The 18,720-nt window shown below is 46.2% G+C and overlaps 1 protein-coding gene across 4 annotated transcripts in view; it reads left to right on the forward strand.

The window, feature by feature from the left end:
- Nfatc1 (nuclear factor of activated T cells 1) overlaps positions 1-17,508 on the forward strand; it is a 121,758-nt gene extending 104,250 nt beyond the window's left edge. For all 4 annotated transcript variants that reach the window (XM_017802607.2, XM_029554823.1, XM_029554824.1 and 1 more), the window contains one exon: positions 15,819-17,508. In XM_017802607.2, the coding sequence (XP_017658096.2) occupies positions 15,819-15,868 (50 nt within the window). In that variant the 3' untranslated portion in view covers positions 15,869-17,508. The remainder of the gene's footprint in view (positions 1-15,818) is intronic.
- The last annotated feature ends 1,212 nt before the right edge of the window (positions 17,509-18,720 follow it).

Below are 18,720 nucleotides of genomic sequence, written 5' to 3' on the forward strand. Positions count from 1 at the left end.
TCCATCTAATTTTGTTTCATTTTTATTATTTCATTCATTTTCTATATTGCATGTTTAATTTGTTCTTATTTTCTACTTTCTTTTAAAATATTTTATTTATTATGGCTATTATTATTTTAAAATATGGAACACTTCATAAATTTGCATGTCATCCTTGTATGGGGGCCACACATTCCAATTTCAGTATATGTGCTGCTGAAGTGAGCACTTATTTATTATTTGTATTTTATGTGTATGAATGTATTCCTGCGTTAGGTAGGTGCACCCATATTGTGTGATGCCCATGGAGGTCAGAAGATGGCGTCAGATCCCCTGAAACTGGAGTTACAGATGGTTATCAGCCACCATGTGGGTGCTGGGAACTGAACCCAGGTCCTCTACAGGAGCAGCCAGTGCTCTTAGCCCCTGAGCCAGCTCTCCAATCCCTTCATTTCTATTTTTTTAAGCAGCAAACCAGATTGCTGATTTGGAACACTCATTCTCTTTTTTAATATGTGTGTGTACCTGTACATGTGTTGGGTGTGTGCACATACTCGTGTGCATGTGTGTGCATGCATGTGTACCTGTGTGTATGTGGGGGGTGCGTGTGCATTTATATAAATGTATGCATGTATGTGTGAGGGTATCTGCATGTGTACCTGTGTGCATGTGTGTTGGTGGGTATATGTGCACCTGTGTGCATGTGGGCAATATGCAGTTACATCTATATGCAAGTGTGTGAGGGATCATGTCTGTGTACTAATGTGCATGTATGTGTGAGGAGTGCAACTGTGTGTACATCTACCAGTGTGTGTATGTGCGAGGGGACAAGTGTGCACCTTTGTGAATGTGTGTGAGCACCTGTATGCATGTGGGGGGGGTGCATGTGCACCTGTGTACATGGGGATGTATGTGCACTCATGTGTGATTCATGTGTATCTGTGTGCACATATGTATGCATGTGCACTTGTGTATGTGGGATGTATTTGTGCCTGTGTGCATGTGTGTGTGATGCATGTGTACCTGTGTGCATGTGTATATGGAAGCCTGAACACAATCTTGGGTGTCATCCTCAGGAATGTTGTCTACCTTGTTTGAGACAATGTTTCCCGTTTTCCTCGAGATCACCAATTAGGCCAGGCTGGATGTCTAACTAGCCCCGGGAATCTTCCTGACTGTCTCCCCAGTTCTGGGAGTGCAAGTGGGAGCCAGCACTCCTAGCATTTTTCCTTGGACATTGATCTCAAGGTCCCTGTGCTTGCAAGACAAGCACGTCATGACAGAACCATGTGTACTCTTTCTTCTTCTTTTATTATTATTTTTATTATTTTTATGGGGCTTTTGGCTACTCTAACATTCCCCCCTCTGAAGAGGTAATCCTAAAATCTTTTAAGGATTAGATAAAAGCTCCCAAATATTGTCAACATTTTTGGCCTTTGGAACAGAGTAGGTTGCTAAGAGGCCCAAGGACATTGTGAGTTTTAGCCAAGAAACTGGCTACAGCCAAGAAACTGGCTACTTTCCTTGGGGTCTTTTTACCCTAACTGCCTAGCCGGCTCCTACCTCCTATTCTTATCACGCCATCCTCTGAAGAGGTTACCCAAATTGTGGACATGGAATCGGGACGCAGACTGCTGTGGCTTCTTCATGCTGAACAGGGATGCAGCGTGAGGCAATTGGAGTACCCCTTCAGTGGGTCTATCTAAAAGACTCCCAAATTGCATAACTTGTATCTCTAGGGGAAAAAGTCCTTGACTGGTGAATAGGGGATGTGAAAGAGAAGTAAAAGCAAGAGTACTTAGCATTCCAAGTTATAGACAGGAACCCTGAAAAAAGTCAGAACAGGGTAAAATTTCAAATGTTCATATCAGAGCTCATTGGAATTTCTTGATGAGAGCTTTCAAAAGCATCCCTCTATTGGGTTCCTCCTCATTTTTCCTTTGTTTGCCAAGGCTACACTTGAGAGTAAGGGACTCAGGATTTGTTTTCAGGCACTTTGATAGCTGTTAGAGTGGCTAGACTCAGTGTTAGTTGCCTCTCAAAGGCTTCTAGATAAGGGGAGAAAACAAATTTAGCCATCATTTTAGAACAATAGCTGGTTGTCTCCCTTAGCTACAGGTGGGCACTACAGTATTGTAGCCCAAGATTTGAAGTCTTACATCTAAGCAGCACTTTCTGATTAGGATCAAAATCATCAATGATAAATAATTGTCTAAATAACTTTTTATATGGATTTAAGCCTAATGTCTGGGAAGTGTAATCCCTTGAGCTCTTAAAGAAATATATACTGTTGACTTTATTCTTTGGTTATACTTTCCTGTTGGGTGTTTAAGACCATACAATTGGCCCAAATAAATCAATATACTTTTACACTTAAGTTTTTGAGGATCTGTTCCTCAGGGGTCACATGGGCTTGGGAGGAGCCCCTGGCTCCTTTCTTTTACCAGTCCCATCTATGTGAAGATAAGTCAAAGGTCCTGCTCAACCATGGCTGGCTTCACTTTGGAAGCATGGATGAGATGTTTCCTCTGAGTTGACCCTCCTCTTTGTAGACTTGACACTGGTTCAAGTCCATCTCAAGGGGTCTCCATGGCCTCCCTGAACAAGAAGATGGGTGACTCACCACAGTTACAGCACAATTTGAACAATGTTCCATAGTCTCCCGGAACTCAGTCAACCTTGGAGGGCAAGGGGCAAAAGTCCCTCTGACCAGATTAGTATAGGCCTCAAAGTATGGCTATTAAGGATGTTTGTTTTTTCAAACAGCCAGATGTAGTAGTGCATGGCTGTAATCCTCACACTGGGTAGGCTGAAGCAAGAGGGTCACACTATCCCTGTAAAGGATACCAAGTCCATTGGACTTGGATACCGAGTCCACTAAATAACAGCTTCCTGTGAACTCAGGGCCCTAAGTGTAGAATCACAGGGATAAAACCATTCATTCTGTGCCTCTTAGCTGTGGACTTTGCAGGGATTTGGCCTAAGAGGCATGAGTTACATTAGTAATATTCTAAAACAGTACTGTAAAAGTCATACTATTTACCAAAGCTGAGACTAAAGAGGAAGATGTGCATAAGTGTTATTTAATTACCTTTTCCATATCTGAAAAGGGCCAGGGGAAGCCATGCCAACTCCCACAGGCCCAGCGTAGCCAGGGCACAGCTGCTCCCCTGAGGTGACATATGGTCAGCAGGTAAGCTCAGGTGGCTGCCATAGGTGATCCCAGGGCTTGAGGCCCTAAAACTGTGGGGGCTATAGAGTACAGCAGCCTTCTCAGGTTGACCTCTATAAGGGGATTCAGATGCTCAGAAAAGCATGTGGCTCTTCAGCCCTTGTTCTCTGGTGATCATTTTCTCTTCTTTATTTCCACTCATTTCATGCTCCTTTGCCTAAGAGCACACCCCTGAGAATCAGTAGATATCCCCAACCTCATAAAAATATGATTTTTAACATTTTGTTTTCAGTTTTCAAGAAATGAATTTATAATTGCTTCCTAAGATTTGGGCAACATTTAGAATATATTGAAAGTGAGGAAAGTGTGCTTTCCCATGGGCTATACATGTGGTCTCCAGTGGGACAGCAAAGAAGAAATGTGTTTAATGGACATTCCTTCTGAGACATGAGGACAGATACACCTTCTGGCTCTCCTGGTCTCCTCCTCACAGCCCAGGGCTCCTGACACTGCTGTGACTGTGAGTCAGCCAGAGTCCATGAATGTTCTCATTCAGGAAGTCTGGATGGGACACAAGAGTCAAGTCCCTCCAGTCCCAGAGGACATGCAGTATGGCCAACTGGGCCGCAGGAGGAATGAGGAGGGCTGTAGCTCATGAAGGTTGAGGGTGCCTGGCCACAGGGTATTGCCAGGTCCTGAATGATTGTGGGCACAGTGTGACCTTCACCTTGTGGGCCTGGTGTCAGCCAGGGGGTAGGTGTGTGCTGCTCCAGGGCCTAGCCAATCACTTCCTCTTCTCTGAGCTTAAGGGGTGTGTGTGTGTGTGTATGTGTGTGTGTGTGTGTGTGTGTGTGTGTAGACCTGAGGTCAGCCTTAGGTGTGATTCCTCATGAGCCACATACCTTGTTTTTTGTTTTTGTTTGAGGCAGGGTCTCTCGCTGGCGTGGGACTTTCCAAGAGGCTAGTCTGACAGGCCAGTGAGCCACAGGCATCATCCTGTCTCTGACTGTCCACCCCCAGCTCTGAGGTTGCAAGTACATGCTACCATATGAGTGGCCCTTTTACATGAGTTCTGGAGAATCGAGCTCAAGTCTTCATGCTTGCATGACAAACACTTTAATGACTGAGCTGTCTTTCCAGCCCTTAGGTGCCTTCTTGAAGAGGTGCTTCAACTGTGATCATTTCCAACAAACATGACAAGAGAGAGACAGGTTCACTCACACGGCACATCAAGGGCAGACACATACCCACTTTATCTGCTCTGCCCAATGCCAAGGATGTTGAGCATCAAATCCTGAGCTCTTTCTCTCCACACTTTTTACAAGTGGCCATTTTCTTACATGAATTGTAATTATCCCACCTGACAGATTTACTGATATTTCAGTTCAAAGTCAAATGAAGCAAGCCCCACTTCCCATAAACACAGGAACCACCGACAGCCTTGAGCTGTCTCCTTTGCTTCATGAATGAGCAGCACCTTCTAACTAAAACCCAGCACCTGGTGCCTAGCACCTGCTGCTGATGGGGACACTCATCTGGGGTCTCCTTGAACTCCAGACAGAAGCCAAGCTGTTGGAGTGTGGCTTCTGCCTCTTGCTGTTGACCACACTACACAGTACTCCACACTTCAAATAGCAATATGTGAGCTTAACTCTCTCCTCTAATACACTGAGAATGGGCCTTGTCAGTGCCTTTCCATCCAGTACCCCAAACCATTTCGGAAGAGGCCAGAGGAAGAAAGAAGTCTGTCTCCAGAACAGAGCAATGTAAGAAAGCAAAACTGAAAACCCACATTGTTCGCTCTTCTTCAGGTCCACTGATTTTAATTTAAACATTAAAAAATATTTTTCAATTCTATTCTATTTAAATGGTAATTTCATAATTTGGGGATATATATTTTATATTTTATAATAGCACAAGGAAAACCCTGGCTGGGTGGTGGGGGAGGGGGTGCTTGTTGGTAGTTTAATGATCCTGGTGAGTAATTGCTGAATGGGAGTTTGGCACAGATAAAATAATAGACCAGATGATATGGAAACATTCTCCAACCTGCCTCAGCTGGATGGCCAGTCCTGTGGAATCTCCCGCCACGTGGCCAGCCCTGCTGGAGTTTCCACACGGGCAGACGCGTGCTCTGGAGTTTTTAGGCTAAATAGGGAAGCAGGCTACTTACGGTAGGAAAATCATTCCATCTTAATGGCTGACAGTCCTGCGTAGCAGCAGCACCCGTCAGTGCCAGCCCCACTCCAGATGGAGGGTCATGTTTTATTAAAACTGTGACTTGTTGTCACTCAGTCCTTCCACTGTCCCACTCTCTCCTTCCAAAAATAGCAGGCCCCGTGGCAGTGACTTATTATGATTAAAAGATAAAAATAAGTGAAGGCTGAGATAGGCGCAGGACACGGAGGTAAGACAAACGTTATTTTTTAATGAAAGTTGAGAAGCACTGCTTCCCAAAGCATCTTTGAGAAAACCAGAAGCGCGGAACACATTCGGGCATGTTGCAAGTTTGCATTTTCCCATTTTCAGTGTTCATGACACATTCACACCAACAATCCATGTCCTCTGCCCAGTTCATGAATGTGGCACTGAGCCCTAGAGGGCTGGGCCGGCAGCCATGGACACAGAGTCTGCTGGACACAGGATAGTAGCCGGTCAAAATGTGTGCTTCCGAAGGAAGAAATCTCCCCATAGATGCTCTAGGAAGTAGTTTCTTCTTGAGAAATAGGAAAATTCCAGGAGCACATACCTAAGCCACCCCACAAGGCACCAGTATGGGACAAATGCCTTTCCTTCCCCCACTTCCTATTCTCTGATCTTCAATTCACAGCATTTTAATGTCTTTAGTGCCTATCTAGTCTAGTACCTCACAGAAGAACCAAGTGTGTGTATATGGCACATGGAAAATCAAGAATTGTGTCCCCAGCCACCCCCTGAAAGCACAAAGTGGTGAATACATGTGTCATGGCCCTTCAAAATGAAAGTTAGAGCAACGGAAATGTGTACATACTGAGTTTCAGCCAGCATCATTATGCACCTTCCTTGTTCTGGGAATCATTAGATATTGTGAAAGTTTCAGACAGTAGGTACCATGCAGTTACTTCTGAGAGGGTCATTATTTAAGAACTGGATTTGGCCATGGGTATTTCTGGTTCTGCTTACCTAAATCATTATCCTCTTAGGTTCCAAGTCTAACTTTAGCTAATGGCTTTAACTAAAGGTGCATTTTCTGGGAAGGTTAACGAATACTTTTTGTAATTATCTTTCAGTCACAGGAATGGGAAAGAATGCCCTTCCTGTTTTGTTTTGCTCTCCAAAAAGTTATTTTGGCTTCTCTTAAAAGTAAAAATATTCTCAGTGACTTGAAGTCTGTGAAGAACATGCATTTTTCTGTCCCTCAGAGGAAAATGGAGCGAGCAAGTTGGCCATTGGTTTGTGCCGCGTGCTTATTTATGCACAATGTAAGACTGTAGGGTGTAAGGCATGGCTGTCCCATGTGAAAAGGTGAGTGGCATGGTCCAGTGTGGGGTCCTGGAGGAACTGTTCAGGCTCTGCTTCCCATCCTGCTCTGTGGAAAAGATGCAGACAGCGCTGAGGAAAGTCCTCTATTCTGAAACCAGAAATAAAAGGTGTCTGATGCCTGCAGGAGGCAGCTTGCTGAAGGTGGTGGGTAAGTGCTGTGGGTTCCTGAGGCCTGGCCATGGCTGCTTTTCTTGTTGGAGCCTATATTACTACTGAAGGAGGCAGACATTCTCCAGGGTAACTATGTCACTAAGTGAACAGTGCCCATAAGAAGAGAGGAAAATTAAAAAACCGTGGTGGTGTTTCGTTTTGTTTTGAAAAGTGCGATCCTTGTCTGTATTTATTAAACTTTGTAAATGTGAAAGATAAGTGATTATCTGGGCTATGTTGATGAACCAAAATTCTTATCCTTTAAGGCCAAATCGGGTTTCTAAGAACAAGAGTCCGGTGTCTGAATATCACCAAAAACCTTTTTACCTTTCTCTCCCAGTTCCTCATTCTGCAGGTTGAGGGCAGCCCCCTCCCCAGCACAGTAGAGCTCAGCCTCTCAACGTACTCACATCACTAGGTCACTGCTGACCCTTGGATGGTCCCATCAAGGAAGAGGGACACAGTGGACCACGTGGGTGTGTGGGTGGCCAAGCAGAGGCAGTTTACTGTGTCAAACCAACCTTTTCCCGTCTTGCCCATGGACTTTCAGGGCTGCATCTGACAAAGAAGCTTTCAAAGCTAATGGGAGCCGGGCGTGGCAGCACACACCTTTAATCCCAGCACTTGGAGGCAGAGGCAGGCAGATCTCTGTGAGTTCAAGGCTAGCCTGGTCTATGTAGGGAGTTCCAGGCCTGCTGGATCTAGAGGGAGACCCTGTCTCAAAATGACCCCCCCCGACACAAAAAAGCTAATTTTGGCACTGACCTGAAAATACTGTACAGATGTTTGCTGTGATAAGTTGTACATGCACACTGTAGGGAATCTGGAGGCTAACATGCCCAAGCTCAAGGTGGACCTGCAGAGCCACCTCTGGGTGGCCATTTTGAGCCGTGTGCACAGACTTGGCTGTGTGATATGGTTCAGCTCTTCTTCACATTGAATGCAGACCCTGTGACTTCCATTCTACTGCCGGGGCTTTTCCTCCTCCTTCCGATAATCAGTGACTAGAAAGTTCACCAGAAAACACTAGTGCCCACATGACTGGAACACCTGAGGACTTTCATGAGTACGATGTGGGGGCGCTATCATTCTGCCATGTAGAAAAGTTCTGGAAAATCCTTAGATTCCTCAGGGGAGCACAGCCAACACTTCCTGAATGGCAGTGCCACATCCAAGGGTTGCTTCCTACCTGTCTCCTCCTGTCACTTGAGGACTGGCCAATCTGATCACTAGGCCTTGTCTTCAAAGTAAAACTGATAGTATTATCAGCTTTCTGAGAGTCACACACGATGAGGCCCCTATGCCAGTCACCTTGACACATGGTGGGCACTCAGTGGATATTAGGTAAGTTTTGTAGGGAATTAAGGCAAGGTGCCTACAGTGGAAGCAGGCAGCCATCATCCCTGACTTGGGACTCTCACCCAGGGACCATTTATTTCCCCCTTATCTGATTGATGGACATGCAGAACAGAAGAACCTGGGGCCTGTCCCCACTGCCCTTATCATGCTTGCCACCATGGCTTTTCCAGGCAGAGGCTAAGATGGATTTTCTAAAGAAAGGTCTGGAATCTTCTGCACAGGTTACTCACAAACTATGGTTTGAATGATGTCCCACCTACAGGGACATCCTGGGAAACAGGTAATGGAGTTGTGCTTTACTGCAAACATCACCAGGGTATTTTCTCGTGTTGGGTCTCTGATGGGTTTTAGGAACTGTCTTCTTTCTGGGGTTCTCCTGTGTCTCTGTTCTGATCACAGGACATCCTGGATCTAGATGATAGGTTAGACTTCGGATCCTGGGTTTTCCTCTGTAATACTTTCCTCCTACTGTCTTTTAAAGTGGTATTATTGCTGCTCTCTACAGAGTCCCTGCACAGCCATACAGGGACATAGGCACTGGTAATTTGTCTGGTACTGCCGTGGATAAGATATGTAAGGTGGGCTGAGTTGAGGCCTCAAAGGACAGGATTGGAGGACGTCAAATTTTAAAATGAGGCCAAAAGCAAAGGAGTGTCCACCGAGAAATGCTGGGCTGTGTCAGGCCAGAGCCTTCTTGTAAAGCCTGCCCCATCACTATCTGCCACTATTCACATCCAAGAGTAAGCCCACCACACTGCTGCAGTGTGATTGAAGATTCTGGGTGAGTGTACCCACAGATCTTCCCAACACCAGTCCATCTAACTGTGTCTTCAAGGGGCATTTGCTCACCCACTGTCTGACTTATAGCAAGGGAGATGCTGACCTGGGCTGTTTGTTCTTACAATGTCCCGGAAAACAAGCCACAGTTCATGTGGTTCTTTGGTTGCTTGCCTCAATCCGCCCACCTTTTAAAAAAAGACTTAAAGCACACAAAAGCTAGTATAGGAAAAATGACTAAAACAAACAAAACAAAGCAACCCAGATTTTTAGCCTAACAGAAGCCCAGTGTTTGTCATGACCTGGTAATGGGGCATGCTTTGATGGTTTATTTAGTTTTAAGAGATACATACAGTAGAAAAAGAAAGTAACAATAAATACAAGCCTTGCCTCCGAGACAAGGAACTCTGAGCACGACGGACCCTTGCATGTTAAAACAGTAAGGAACAGGGACAGAATGAAGGTGGGTTTAGAAGAGGGAACTAGCCACAGGATTCCAGAGGCCCTGCATCCCTTTGTTCAATGTCATCTCCTCAGCACTGAGGGGGTCCTGAGCAAACTACCCAGGCTTTTTATGACCTTCTTAGTGAGGGCATACTTTTGAAATCCACATCTAACCCTTTGGACTTATCAGTGGGAGTACAGACAGCAGACTAGGAGGACCAGTGGGCCAAGGCTGCTATGGGCTACACAGCCCCCACTCAAGCTCCACATGCCTCAGTATCATCACTGACAGCTGGAGGACAAAAACCACCAGTTCCACTTGGTCTTTGCTGTCTCTCTGTGGAAGAACTGGTCACTGCAGTATCTGCCTTATTCCCTCCTAGGATTGTGGTGAGGACCCCAAATAACATAGGCAGGAGCCTAGACCATGTGTGATGCATAAATGCTGAGTGAACAAATCCATTCCTTAAAGCTTTCAGAAACTGAGAATTCAAAAATGTTGGGCAACATTGCTTAAAAGCTAAGCACTGAGAGGGCAAGGTACAGGGGGCAACATGCATTCTCTCATGAACCCTCTTTGATTGCACTGGTCCCTACATAGTTCACAAAAACCCACAAGTGACCAGAGATGTGAGCTCTGCCTTTCTCCTGCACCTGAGATTCTTCTGAAAGTTTTCTAAAAAGGGCACTCACAAAAGGCGATACCAGTTATGTGAAAGTACAGATATTTCACTTGGGGAGAACTTTCAGCCTTGCTGGTGATTTGTACAGTTCATGTGTGGGTAGTCAAGGAGCCCCCAAGCAGAGTTAGGAGGGACCCATTATGATTTACAGGTACTGTGAGCACAGGTGGAAAACTATACCTGTACTTTGAAGTTTTTAGTTTTTATGTTTTAAAAAAATTGCTGACTTACTTCATTCAATTCCAGGCATGTACACAGAGGTGGGTATGAATGTGGGTGTGTGAGCATGATACAAAGGGACACACACACCGCCTGCATACACATCCCAGGTTATCATAGGGATTCAAAGTGCCACATACATACTTTAGAGAAAAAGCAATAGTTTCCACCTTAGGAGCATTTTAGAGAAAATCAAATATAAGGGAAAAAAACCCTTCTTATTAAATTGAACTGTGGTCTAACAGTTTGCCACATCCTGTTAAGGGACATCTGACTAAGTGAGCAGAGGTTCCTCTTTCAGGCACGTCGTGAGGGTCACATGTCACCTGCAGTTCAAAACACCTCTATAAAGAGAAGCCTTCATGTCAGTGGAAAAGCTGAATAAGAAGATGGAAATTATCAGTGGAGAGAAGACACAGTGGGAACTCGTGGGTGTCACCACAGCTGTATCAGAGAGAAAGCCACCCCAGATGAACCAGCAGAGCCAGGGAAATGTGGGCTGATAGGGACATGGAGTGGTGACCTCATGGAAGAGAAAGTGATGGCAGGAAGAGTGGGGGAGCGTTGAGTTGTTGGTCAGCCACCTGTCAACTACACCATCTCAGGTATCCTTACGGACCTGTTTGAAATGGAAGCTCATGTGATTTTCCTCACAGGGTGTGTCACAGATCATGTCTATGGAGAACTGCAGCCCTCTGTCTTGTACATAGCTACATGGCACGTCACCATTGTGCTGTTCATTGTAGAACCAGCTATACCAACAGTCTTGACCATTGTACAGTATGCCTTTATAAAGCTCTTGGTCTGTCTTTGCTTTCTTTCCATCAGCTGCTGCCCCATTCAGTGTCATGGGGAACTTGGGAAAGAGCCTAGGCTAGAGGATGTTTGAGCTTATGTAATTGTTCTTGATGTACATCCTTGTAAAATCTGAAACAACACAATACTAACTGGACATTGTGAGCCTGGGACAAGGGTGGACCAGAAGCTGTTGGGGCAGGGCAGCTAGTCAGTTACTTGAATCCATGTGACAATAGGGACAGGCCTTGAGCTCGTCTCTGAACTCAGTGGTAACCCCAGACAAGATGAGAAGGCAGAGTAGATATTTGGTGGCCCACTGCTGCCTCCAGCTGGGGGCCCATGTGGCTGGAGACCACTGAGTAATTCCCCCATCCCTCAACAGGGCTCTCCCTTTGAGACTCAGGTGCCCCAGTGGGCAGCAGGGGGAAGCCCACATCTCATGTTTCTTCCTCTTTTACCTTTCAAGCAAATGTTATCTTCCTGTGGTCTTGTGGGACCATGAGAAACTAGAATATTCTCAGTTGCTTTGCTTAATGTCTCTAATCCATTCCATCATCATTATCCCTCAGGACTCTTACATGCCATCATTACCCCTTGGGTCTTTTTACTGTTCCATCGTTACTTCCCCTCAGATATCCCTATGATCCATCATCACTATATCTTAGACCACATCATTACTCCTTAGAATTCTCTCCTGTCCTATCTTTATGATTCCTCGGGCCTCTCTCTTGAGTCATTACACCTCAGCACTCCCTTCTATCCTGTCCTTGGTATTCCTCCAACCTCCCTGCTTTCATCACCATCATTACTCCTCAGTTCTACCCGCTGAGTGCGTGTGTGCATGTGTGGTGTGCATGTGCGTGTGTGTGTGTGTGTGCGTGCATATGTGTGGTGTATGTGCATGTGTATATGTGTATGCACGTATGCACCTGTGACATGCGCAGAGGCCAGAGAAGGATGTCAGATGTCCTGGTCTATCACTTTTCATCTTATACCTTTGAAATAGAGTCTCTCACTGAACCTGGAGCTTGGCTGGTAGTGACCCTCCTGGCTTCCATGCCCCACAGTGCTGGGGTTACATGTGAGCCGCCACATCTGCTTGGGATTTGAACTCAGGTCCTCCTGCTTGAGCAGAAAGCAGTCTTACCTACTGAGCCATCTTCCAGCCCCCTTCCTCATCATTACTCCTCAAACTTGCCTTACTTTCCTCTTCATTATTATCCCTCAGGCCTCCCTTTTTTTTTTTTCATCACTCCTCAAGCTCCCTCCCCTCCTCCTCATCTCCACTCCTCAGGCCTCCCTTGTGCTCCCAAGGGTGGACCAGAAGCTGTTGGGGCAGGGCAGCTAGTCAGTTACTTGAATCCATGTGACAATAGGGACAGGCCTTGAGCTCGTCTCTGAACTCAGTGGTAACCCCAGACAAGATGAGAAGGCAGAGTAGATATTTGGTGGCCCACTGCTGCCTCCAGCTGGGGGCCCATGTGGCTGGAGACCACTGAGTAATTCCCCCATCCCTCAACAGGGCTCTCCCTTTGAGACTCAGGTGCCCCAGTGGGCAGCAGGGGGAAGCCCACATCTCATGTTTCTTCCTCTTTTACCTTTCAAGCAAATGTTATCTTCCTGTGGTCTTGTGGGACCATGAGAAACTAGAATATTCTCAGTTGCTTTGCTTAATGTCTCTAATCCATTCCATCATCATTATCCCTCAGGACTCTTACATGCCATCATTACCCCTTGGGTCTTTTTACTGTTCCATCGTTACTTCCCCTCAGATATCCCTATGATCCATCATCACTATATCTTAGACCACATCATTACTCCTTAGAATTCTCTCCTGTCCTATCTTTATGATTCCTCGGGCCTCTCTCTTGAGTCATTACACCTCAGCACTCCCTTCTATCCTGTCCTTGGTATTCCTCCAACCTCCCTGCTTTCATCACCATCATTACTCCTCAGTTCTACCCGCTGAGTGCGTGTGTGCATGTGTGGTGTGCATGTGCGTGTGTGTGTGTGTGTGTGCGTGCATATGTGTGGTGTATGTGCATGTGTATATGTGTATGCACGTATGCACCTGTGACATGCGCAGAGGCCAGAGAAGGATGTCAGATGTCCTGGTCTATCACTTTTCATCTTATACCTTTGAAATAGAGTCTCTCACTGAACCTGGAGCTTGGCTGGTAGTGACCCTCCTGGCTTCCATGCCCCACAGTGCTGGGGTTACATGTGAGCCGCCACATCTGCTTGGGATTTGAACTCAGGTCCTCCTGCTTGAGCAGAAAGCAGTCTTACCTACTGAGCCATCTTCCAGCCCCCTTCCTCATCATTACTCCTCAAACTTGCCTTACTTTCCTCTTCATTATTATCCCTCAGGCCTCCCTTTTTTTTTTTTCATCACTCCTCAAGCTCCCTCCCCTCCTCCTCATCTCCACTCCTCAGGCCTCCCTTGTGCTCCTCAGCCTCACTCTCAGACCTCATCCTCTCATCATCACTACTCCTCAAAGTTCCTTCTGCTCCTCAAGCACTGTTAGTCAATCTTCCCTTAGATTTGAATGAGCAATAAAATCCCGGCTCTCTTAGAGTAGTGCATTTGAATGTTATCCCCTTTCCTGTATGGAGTCTATTTATAATGGGTTTGGAGCCCATGTAATCTCTTCTGCTTCTGAGTGATGGCTCATTTCCCAATCTTGGTGTTTCGCACCCTGCAGACAGATTTTCCAGCTCCACCTGCTGCCCAGGGAGAGTCACCAGTACAGGACCCCTGATGGGAACATTGATCCTAAGTCTGTCCCTACCCAGGAACCCAGTCTGGGGGCCCAGCACTGAGAGCCCTGATGTGCCTAAGATTTAGGGATGGTGTGAGACAGTGCGACACCCTGGCAGCCACACATAGCTGTCAGTGCCACAAAGACAAAGGTGGGTGTGGCACAGTGGAGAGTGTTGTAGCTTGTCTCCACCTCCGCACAGAAGCCCTCTGCTATGGCTCTGCTTTTGTCAAGTATCAAAGCCCTTCTCGGTAGGCCCCAAGAAATCCTAATTGCAGGCAAGAACTTTTCACCTAAAAATTACCTCAAGAAATAAAATTTATGTTATTTCTTTATTAAATATTGGTATCAGTGGCATGGTAGAATATACATTAGACATGTGCCTCTTTACAGGACACTGAACAAATGAAGGGAAAGAAGAGTTAAACACTTAATCTGGGGATCCCTGCTTTATTTTGGGGAGCCAAGAATAAAGCATGGGCCTAGGGTGGCCCATACTGAGCTTGACAAGAGAGCAGTGAGAAAGGCAAGGCCTTCTGGTTTCAGGAGGGGCATATGATGGTGACTCTGCACAGAACAGACAGCCATGGGTCCTCCTAGGGTCCCTGATGCCTGCTTCTCAAGGCTGTTCTGTGGCCCCACACCCACACCCACACCCCAGTGTCATGGAAAATACTGGTAGTTAAGGAGCTACCAATGCACACTCCAGGGACAAGTTGAGTCCTGATTGCTGGTCCCCGACCAGCCGGTGAGCACCTGGGCCTTGTTATTCCTCATTAGTGACTGTGAAGTCACGGGGCCAAAGGGAGCTTGCCTTCCTGCTGGTATTTTCCACATGAAAGGCCGAGCCCTCTCCAGAATGTGCTGGGTCCTGTGGTCAAGGATCAATCCTGGATCGCCACAGAAGGTCTCAGGAGTAGGCACCACCAGAAAGAAAACTGGCCAGGAAGAAGCTGAAGTGATTTGTCTTTGTTTGAGAGTATGACTTCTGAGGGAACAGCAAGCTGACCTCGGCAAGGTGGCAGGAGCAGGAGTGGCCGGGGGGACCGGGTGGGGAAGCTCGCTCTAGCGCTCCTACATCCCTCGCCAGGCAGTCCCTTTGGGTAAGCCTGAGCTCTGTTTGCCGCCAGGCTTCCTTCTGGTATCAGTTCCCATGACACAATTCCTGGTTCCCCCAATTGCATTTTATTATTGTTATTCTTAAAACTATTTCGGGGGAGGGGGGTGTTGAAAGGCAGTTTAGGGAAGGGAGTGGTGATGAAACGCACGCCCTCTGATGGCTCCAGGAAGCAGGCCTCAGACAGGCTGGGGCCTCTGTGAGCGAACTCCAAGGGCTTATCTAGGTGCAGGCAGTGCTCCAGCCCATGGAGAAGGGAAGCCCGGGCAGTTCCGTGACGTCAGCGTGGGTTCTCCACCTCCAAACTCTGTTAGAAAAATGGGACGTGGTGACAGCCACCCGGTGACATTTCCTATCTCAGTGTGGATCAGGTGGCTGGGCAGAGGGAGGCAGGGTGGAGAGGGAGGGATGTTGTGTTGTTCACCGGCAATGGCCTTCCCCAGCTTCTCTCATTTCCTGTACATCTGCCAAAAATCACACACCGATAGTGGCTGTCAGTGGCCTGTGGGAGACACTGTGACTTAAGTCTATAGAGAGAAACAAAAATGAAGATCCCCAAACAAAGGGAGGCCCTTGTATGTGGGTCCCCTCACCATCTGTCTCAGTCACTCAGCACACTGCAGGAGACATTGGGGCCTGTCTATGCTTTGTTTCACAAACTTAGGAAACATCTTTGAGTTGACCCTTGCCCTGGAGAAGGTGTGCTTGGGCATCTCAGCATCTCAGGCTGAACATAACTGTTTAGAAGTGAGGTTGCTGGCATTCCCTACTATTAACTTGGAGGTTGGCCGTAAAGTGCCATTTCCCTAATGCTCTCTCCTCTCATTTTCTTGCAGTAAATGAAATCATACGCAATGACCTCTCCAGCGCAAACCCCCACTCCTAAATCGGCACATTGGAGCTGGCAGAAGCTGTGTAGAGTGGGCTCAGCGCAGTCAACTGGGCTTCAGCAAGGGAGACTTTTGACGAAATAAACTGAATCCACATCTGGTACCACTCAGACCTTCCAACTTACTGGATGCTAGGAGCTGAAGACTTACACCTTATGTACAAAGTAGCACCTCTCTAACAAGGAGGGAGGGGGAAGAGAGGGAAGCCACCACATCTTCTGTAAGAAAAGCCATCTCAAGGAAGGAGAAGGGCTGACCAGTGAGGCCAGGTACAGATGCTGGCTCTTGAAAGAAGGACCTGTGTGGCAGGCTGACCCCAAGCCTAATCCTCCTGCCCACTGGATTACAAAACTGGAAGTGCCTTATTTAATCAGACCACCACACCAGGGCATTGTGGAAGTGAGCTTTGAATTTGCTACCATGAGAGTATTTGTAGGAGCCAAAGCTATTAAAAATACTTTGTTATCCTTTGTATAAATTGATAAGAATTCTGGCAAGCTTCTAGGGCTTCCTACTTATTTCCAACTTTCCTGGCTATCCTACACAATTTTGCTGCCTTATCCAGTGAGTTTTAGAGGTCTTCCAATCTGTCATCTTGGCTCTTTCATGATCAACTCCCTCTTCTGTGTGACTAAAACCCTAAGTTTGTTAATACTAGCATGTTGGAATTTTTGTTTTTAATCTGGCTTCAAACATAGCACAAGGAAGTTGAACAGCACAAAACAGAGTCCTGGACAAAACAAAACCTGCCTGCCACAGGACAGACCTTGTGTTTGCATGCATGTACATACAAGCATATATTTATGTATTGATATTCAATGGCGGCGATGGTAATGACCAGTCTGTGCCCAGCAGGGGCTTCCACTTAGCAATAACCAGTGTCCACTCTGAGAATTCACCTGAGTCCAGACCTGATTTTCCAGCACCTTCCATCAGGGTCTGTCACCCCTGGACAAGCAGGCGGCATTTTCTTATCTCATGTAGTTGCAGAGCACTTTAGAATGCTGTAGAGTTGCACTTAAAAGCCTGTAGGCTGCCAAATGGCAAAATCAGATAGTAGGTGGAAATAACCATTACAAAAAGAGTGTAATATATTTGTTCAATTGTAAGATTATTATTTCACAGAAGCCTTATAGCTCTCTGCTTCATCTAAGAAAACAATTACCAAAAACAACGTTTCCATATGCAGTCTGTGGATAGTATTTTCAGATTAGTTGCCGTTAACAGATAGGCTGGTGTCAGCTTTACTGCTATGTTTTGTACAATTAGCTGCTTATTACAGTTACTAGCAGTGACCTATTATTTCATATAACCAAAAAAGCATGGTTTAATTAAAACATGTTTAATGACTGTGCCTTAGGAGTTGATGCCCCCTTATGGAACTTGCCTGAATTGCACCTGTGGGTAGAGGTAAGTTAGTCAGAGTCATGACAGGAAAAGCTCTCTCACAGGAAGATGCGTCTTTAAAATGTTCATCTGTTACGACTACATCTTTCTCTAACTCACAGAAGGAAACAAATGTCTGAAAGCCATATTGAACGTTTGCACACGACTGTGAAGAGCTGACGTGCACCGCCTTGTACATAGGTAGTTCCTGGCCGCCTGTAGGCTGCCTCTTGCCTGCATATAGTATGTACCCTGTGTTTAGCATCATGGAGTTGCATGAACTGTTCTTCGTAGACTGTAGTATGAAAGTAAGCATTTGATATTTGTGTCAGCTATCTTTGTAGTTAGAAAATGGATCCAATAAAGCAGTATTTTTTGCTGGACAATCTGTCTCAGAGTGACTGATTGCATTATGGAATGTTCTGTCTTCTCTGTTGCACATGAATGTGGTTGGTCTGTGACAAGTGCCCTATAAAAGTGGATCTGGCTGTTCCTGTGATCATCTAAGCATAGAAAGAATTGTGCCCTGCCCTTCCTGACAGACATGAGTGGATATTTGGTATCGTTCTCAGGCGCTCTAAAAACAGCACTTCAAAAATGCTCATCTAGTCTATGTGGGGAAAAAACTTCTGCTTATGCCAAATACTAGCTCAGAGGGAGGTGAGGCTCTGGCCACCCACATGTTCACATGTGATTGGACAGTTACTTTGGCAACAGAGTGCCTGTGCTTCAGCTAACATGATCAGTGCCGTACTTATCCGAGCTACTCTTCTCCCCCGACCCCCACCACCAGTGCCCTCTTTCAAGCACAGGTGAGAAACAGTATTGAGCCACTTACAGTCCAAGGAGAAACTTAGGACTGCCACAATAATTACTGTTATTAAGTGTCTCTGAAACAATATTTTGCTTCCAGGACATAAAGTGCAGAAGTTCTTCCCTGCTTTCCCAAGGGGTTTACAGAATGACATACTAAAGAAATCACCCTTACCTAAAGTGACACATCCACATCCACCCCACCAGGTTGCTGAGGTTATTTGACATAAGCTCTGCTACAAGCTTGCAGGCCATGCCCAAGAATAATAATTTGGAAAGTGAGATGGCATGGAAGGAGATGGGCAGTTTATCATATTCACAACCTTTGTGTTATGGATGAATGGTGAGGCTTAGTTCCAAAATGGTGGGCCTAAAGGAAATAGTGGACTTGTAGATCTGCAGCACACCTCTGAAACTATCTATTCCCTCACTGCACTGGGCACTGGCCCAGTTGGGCTTCGAGGACAATGGCTTTGTGTGGCATAAAGACTACTGGGAGCTGCCCCTATCGGTGTGAACTTTGTAGGTTCCCATTTTCCCCAGTCTCAAGAGTGGAATTTTATATCTCTCCAAATACATACAAATTTACAAAATGATGGATGGATTCTGCCCAGGAAGCCAGATTCTATAAATAACCCCATTAGTTGTT

Source organism: Nannospalax galili, unplaced genomic scaffold (assembly GCF_000622305.1).
Source record: "Nannospalax galili isolate Female #2095 unplaced genomic scaffold, S.galili_v1.0 scaffold243, whole genome shotgun sequence".
NCBI classification, from domain to species: Eukaryota; Metazoa; Chordata; class Mammalia; order Rodentia; family Spalacidae; genus Nannospalax; species Nannospalax galili.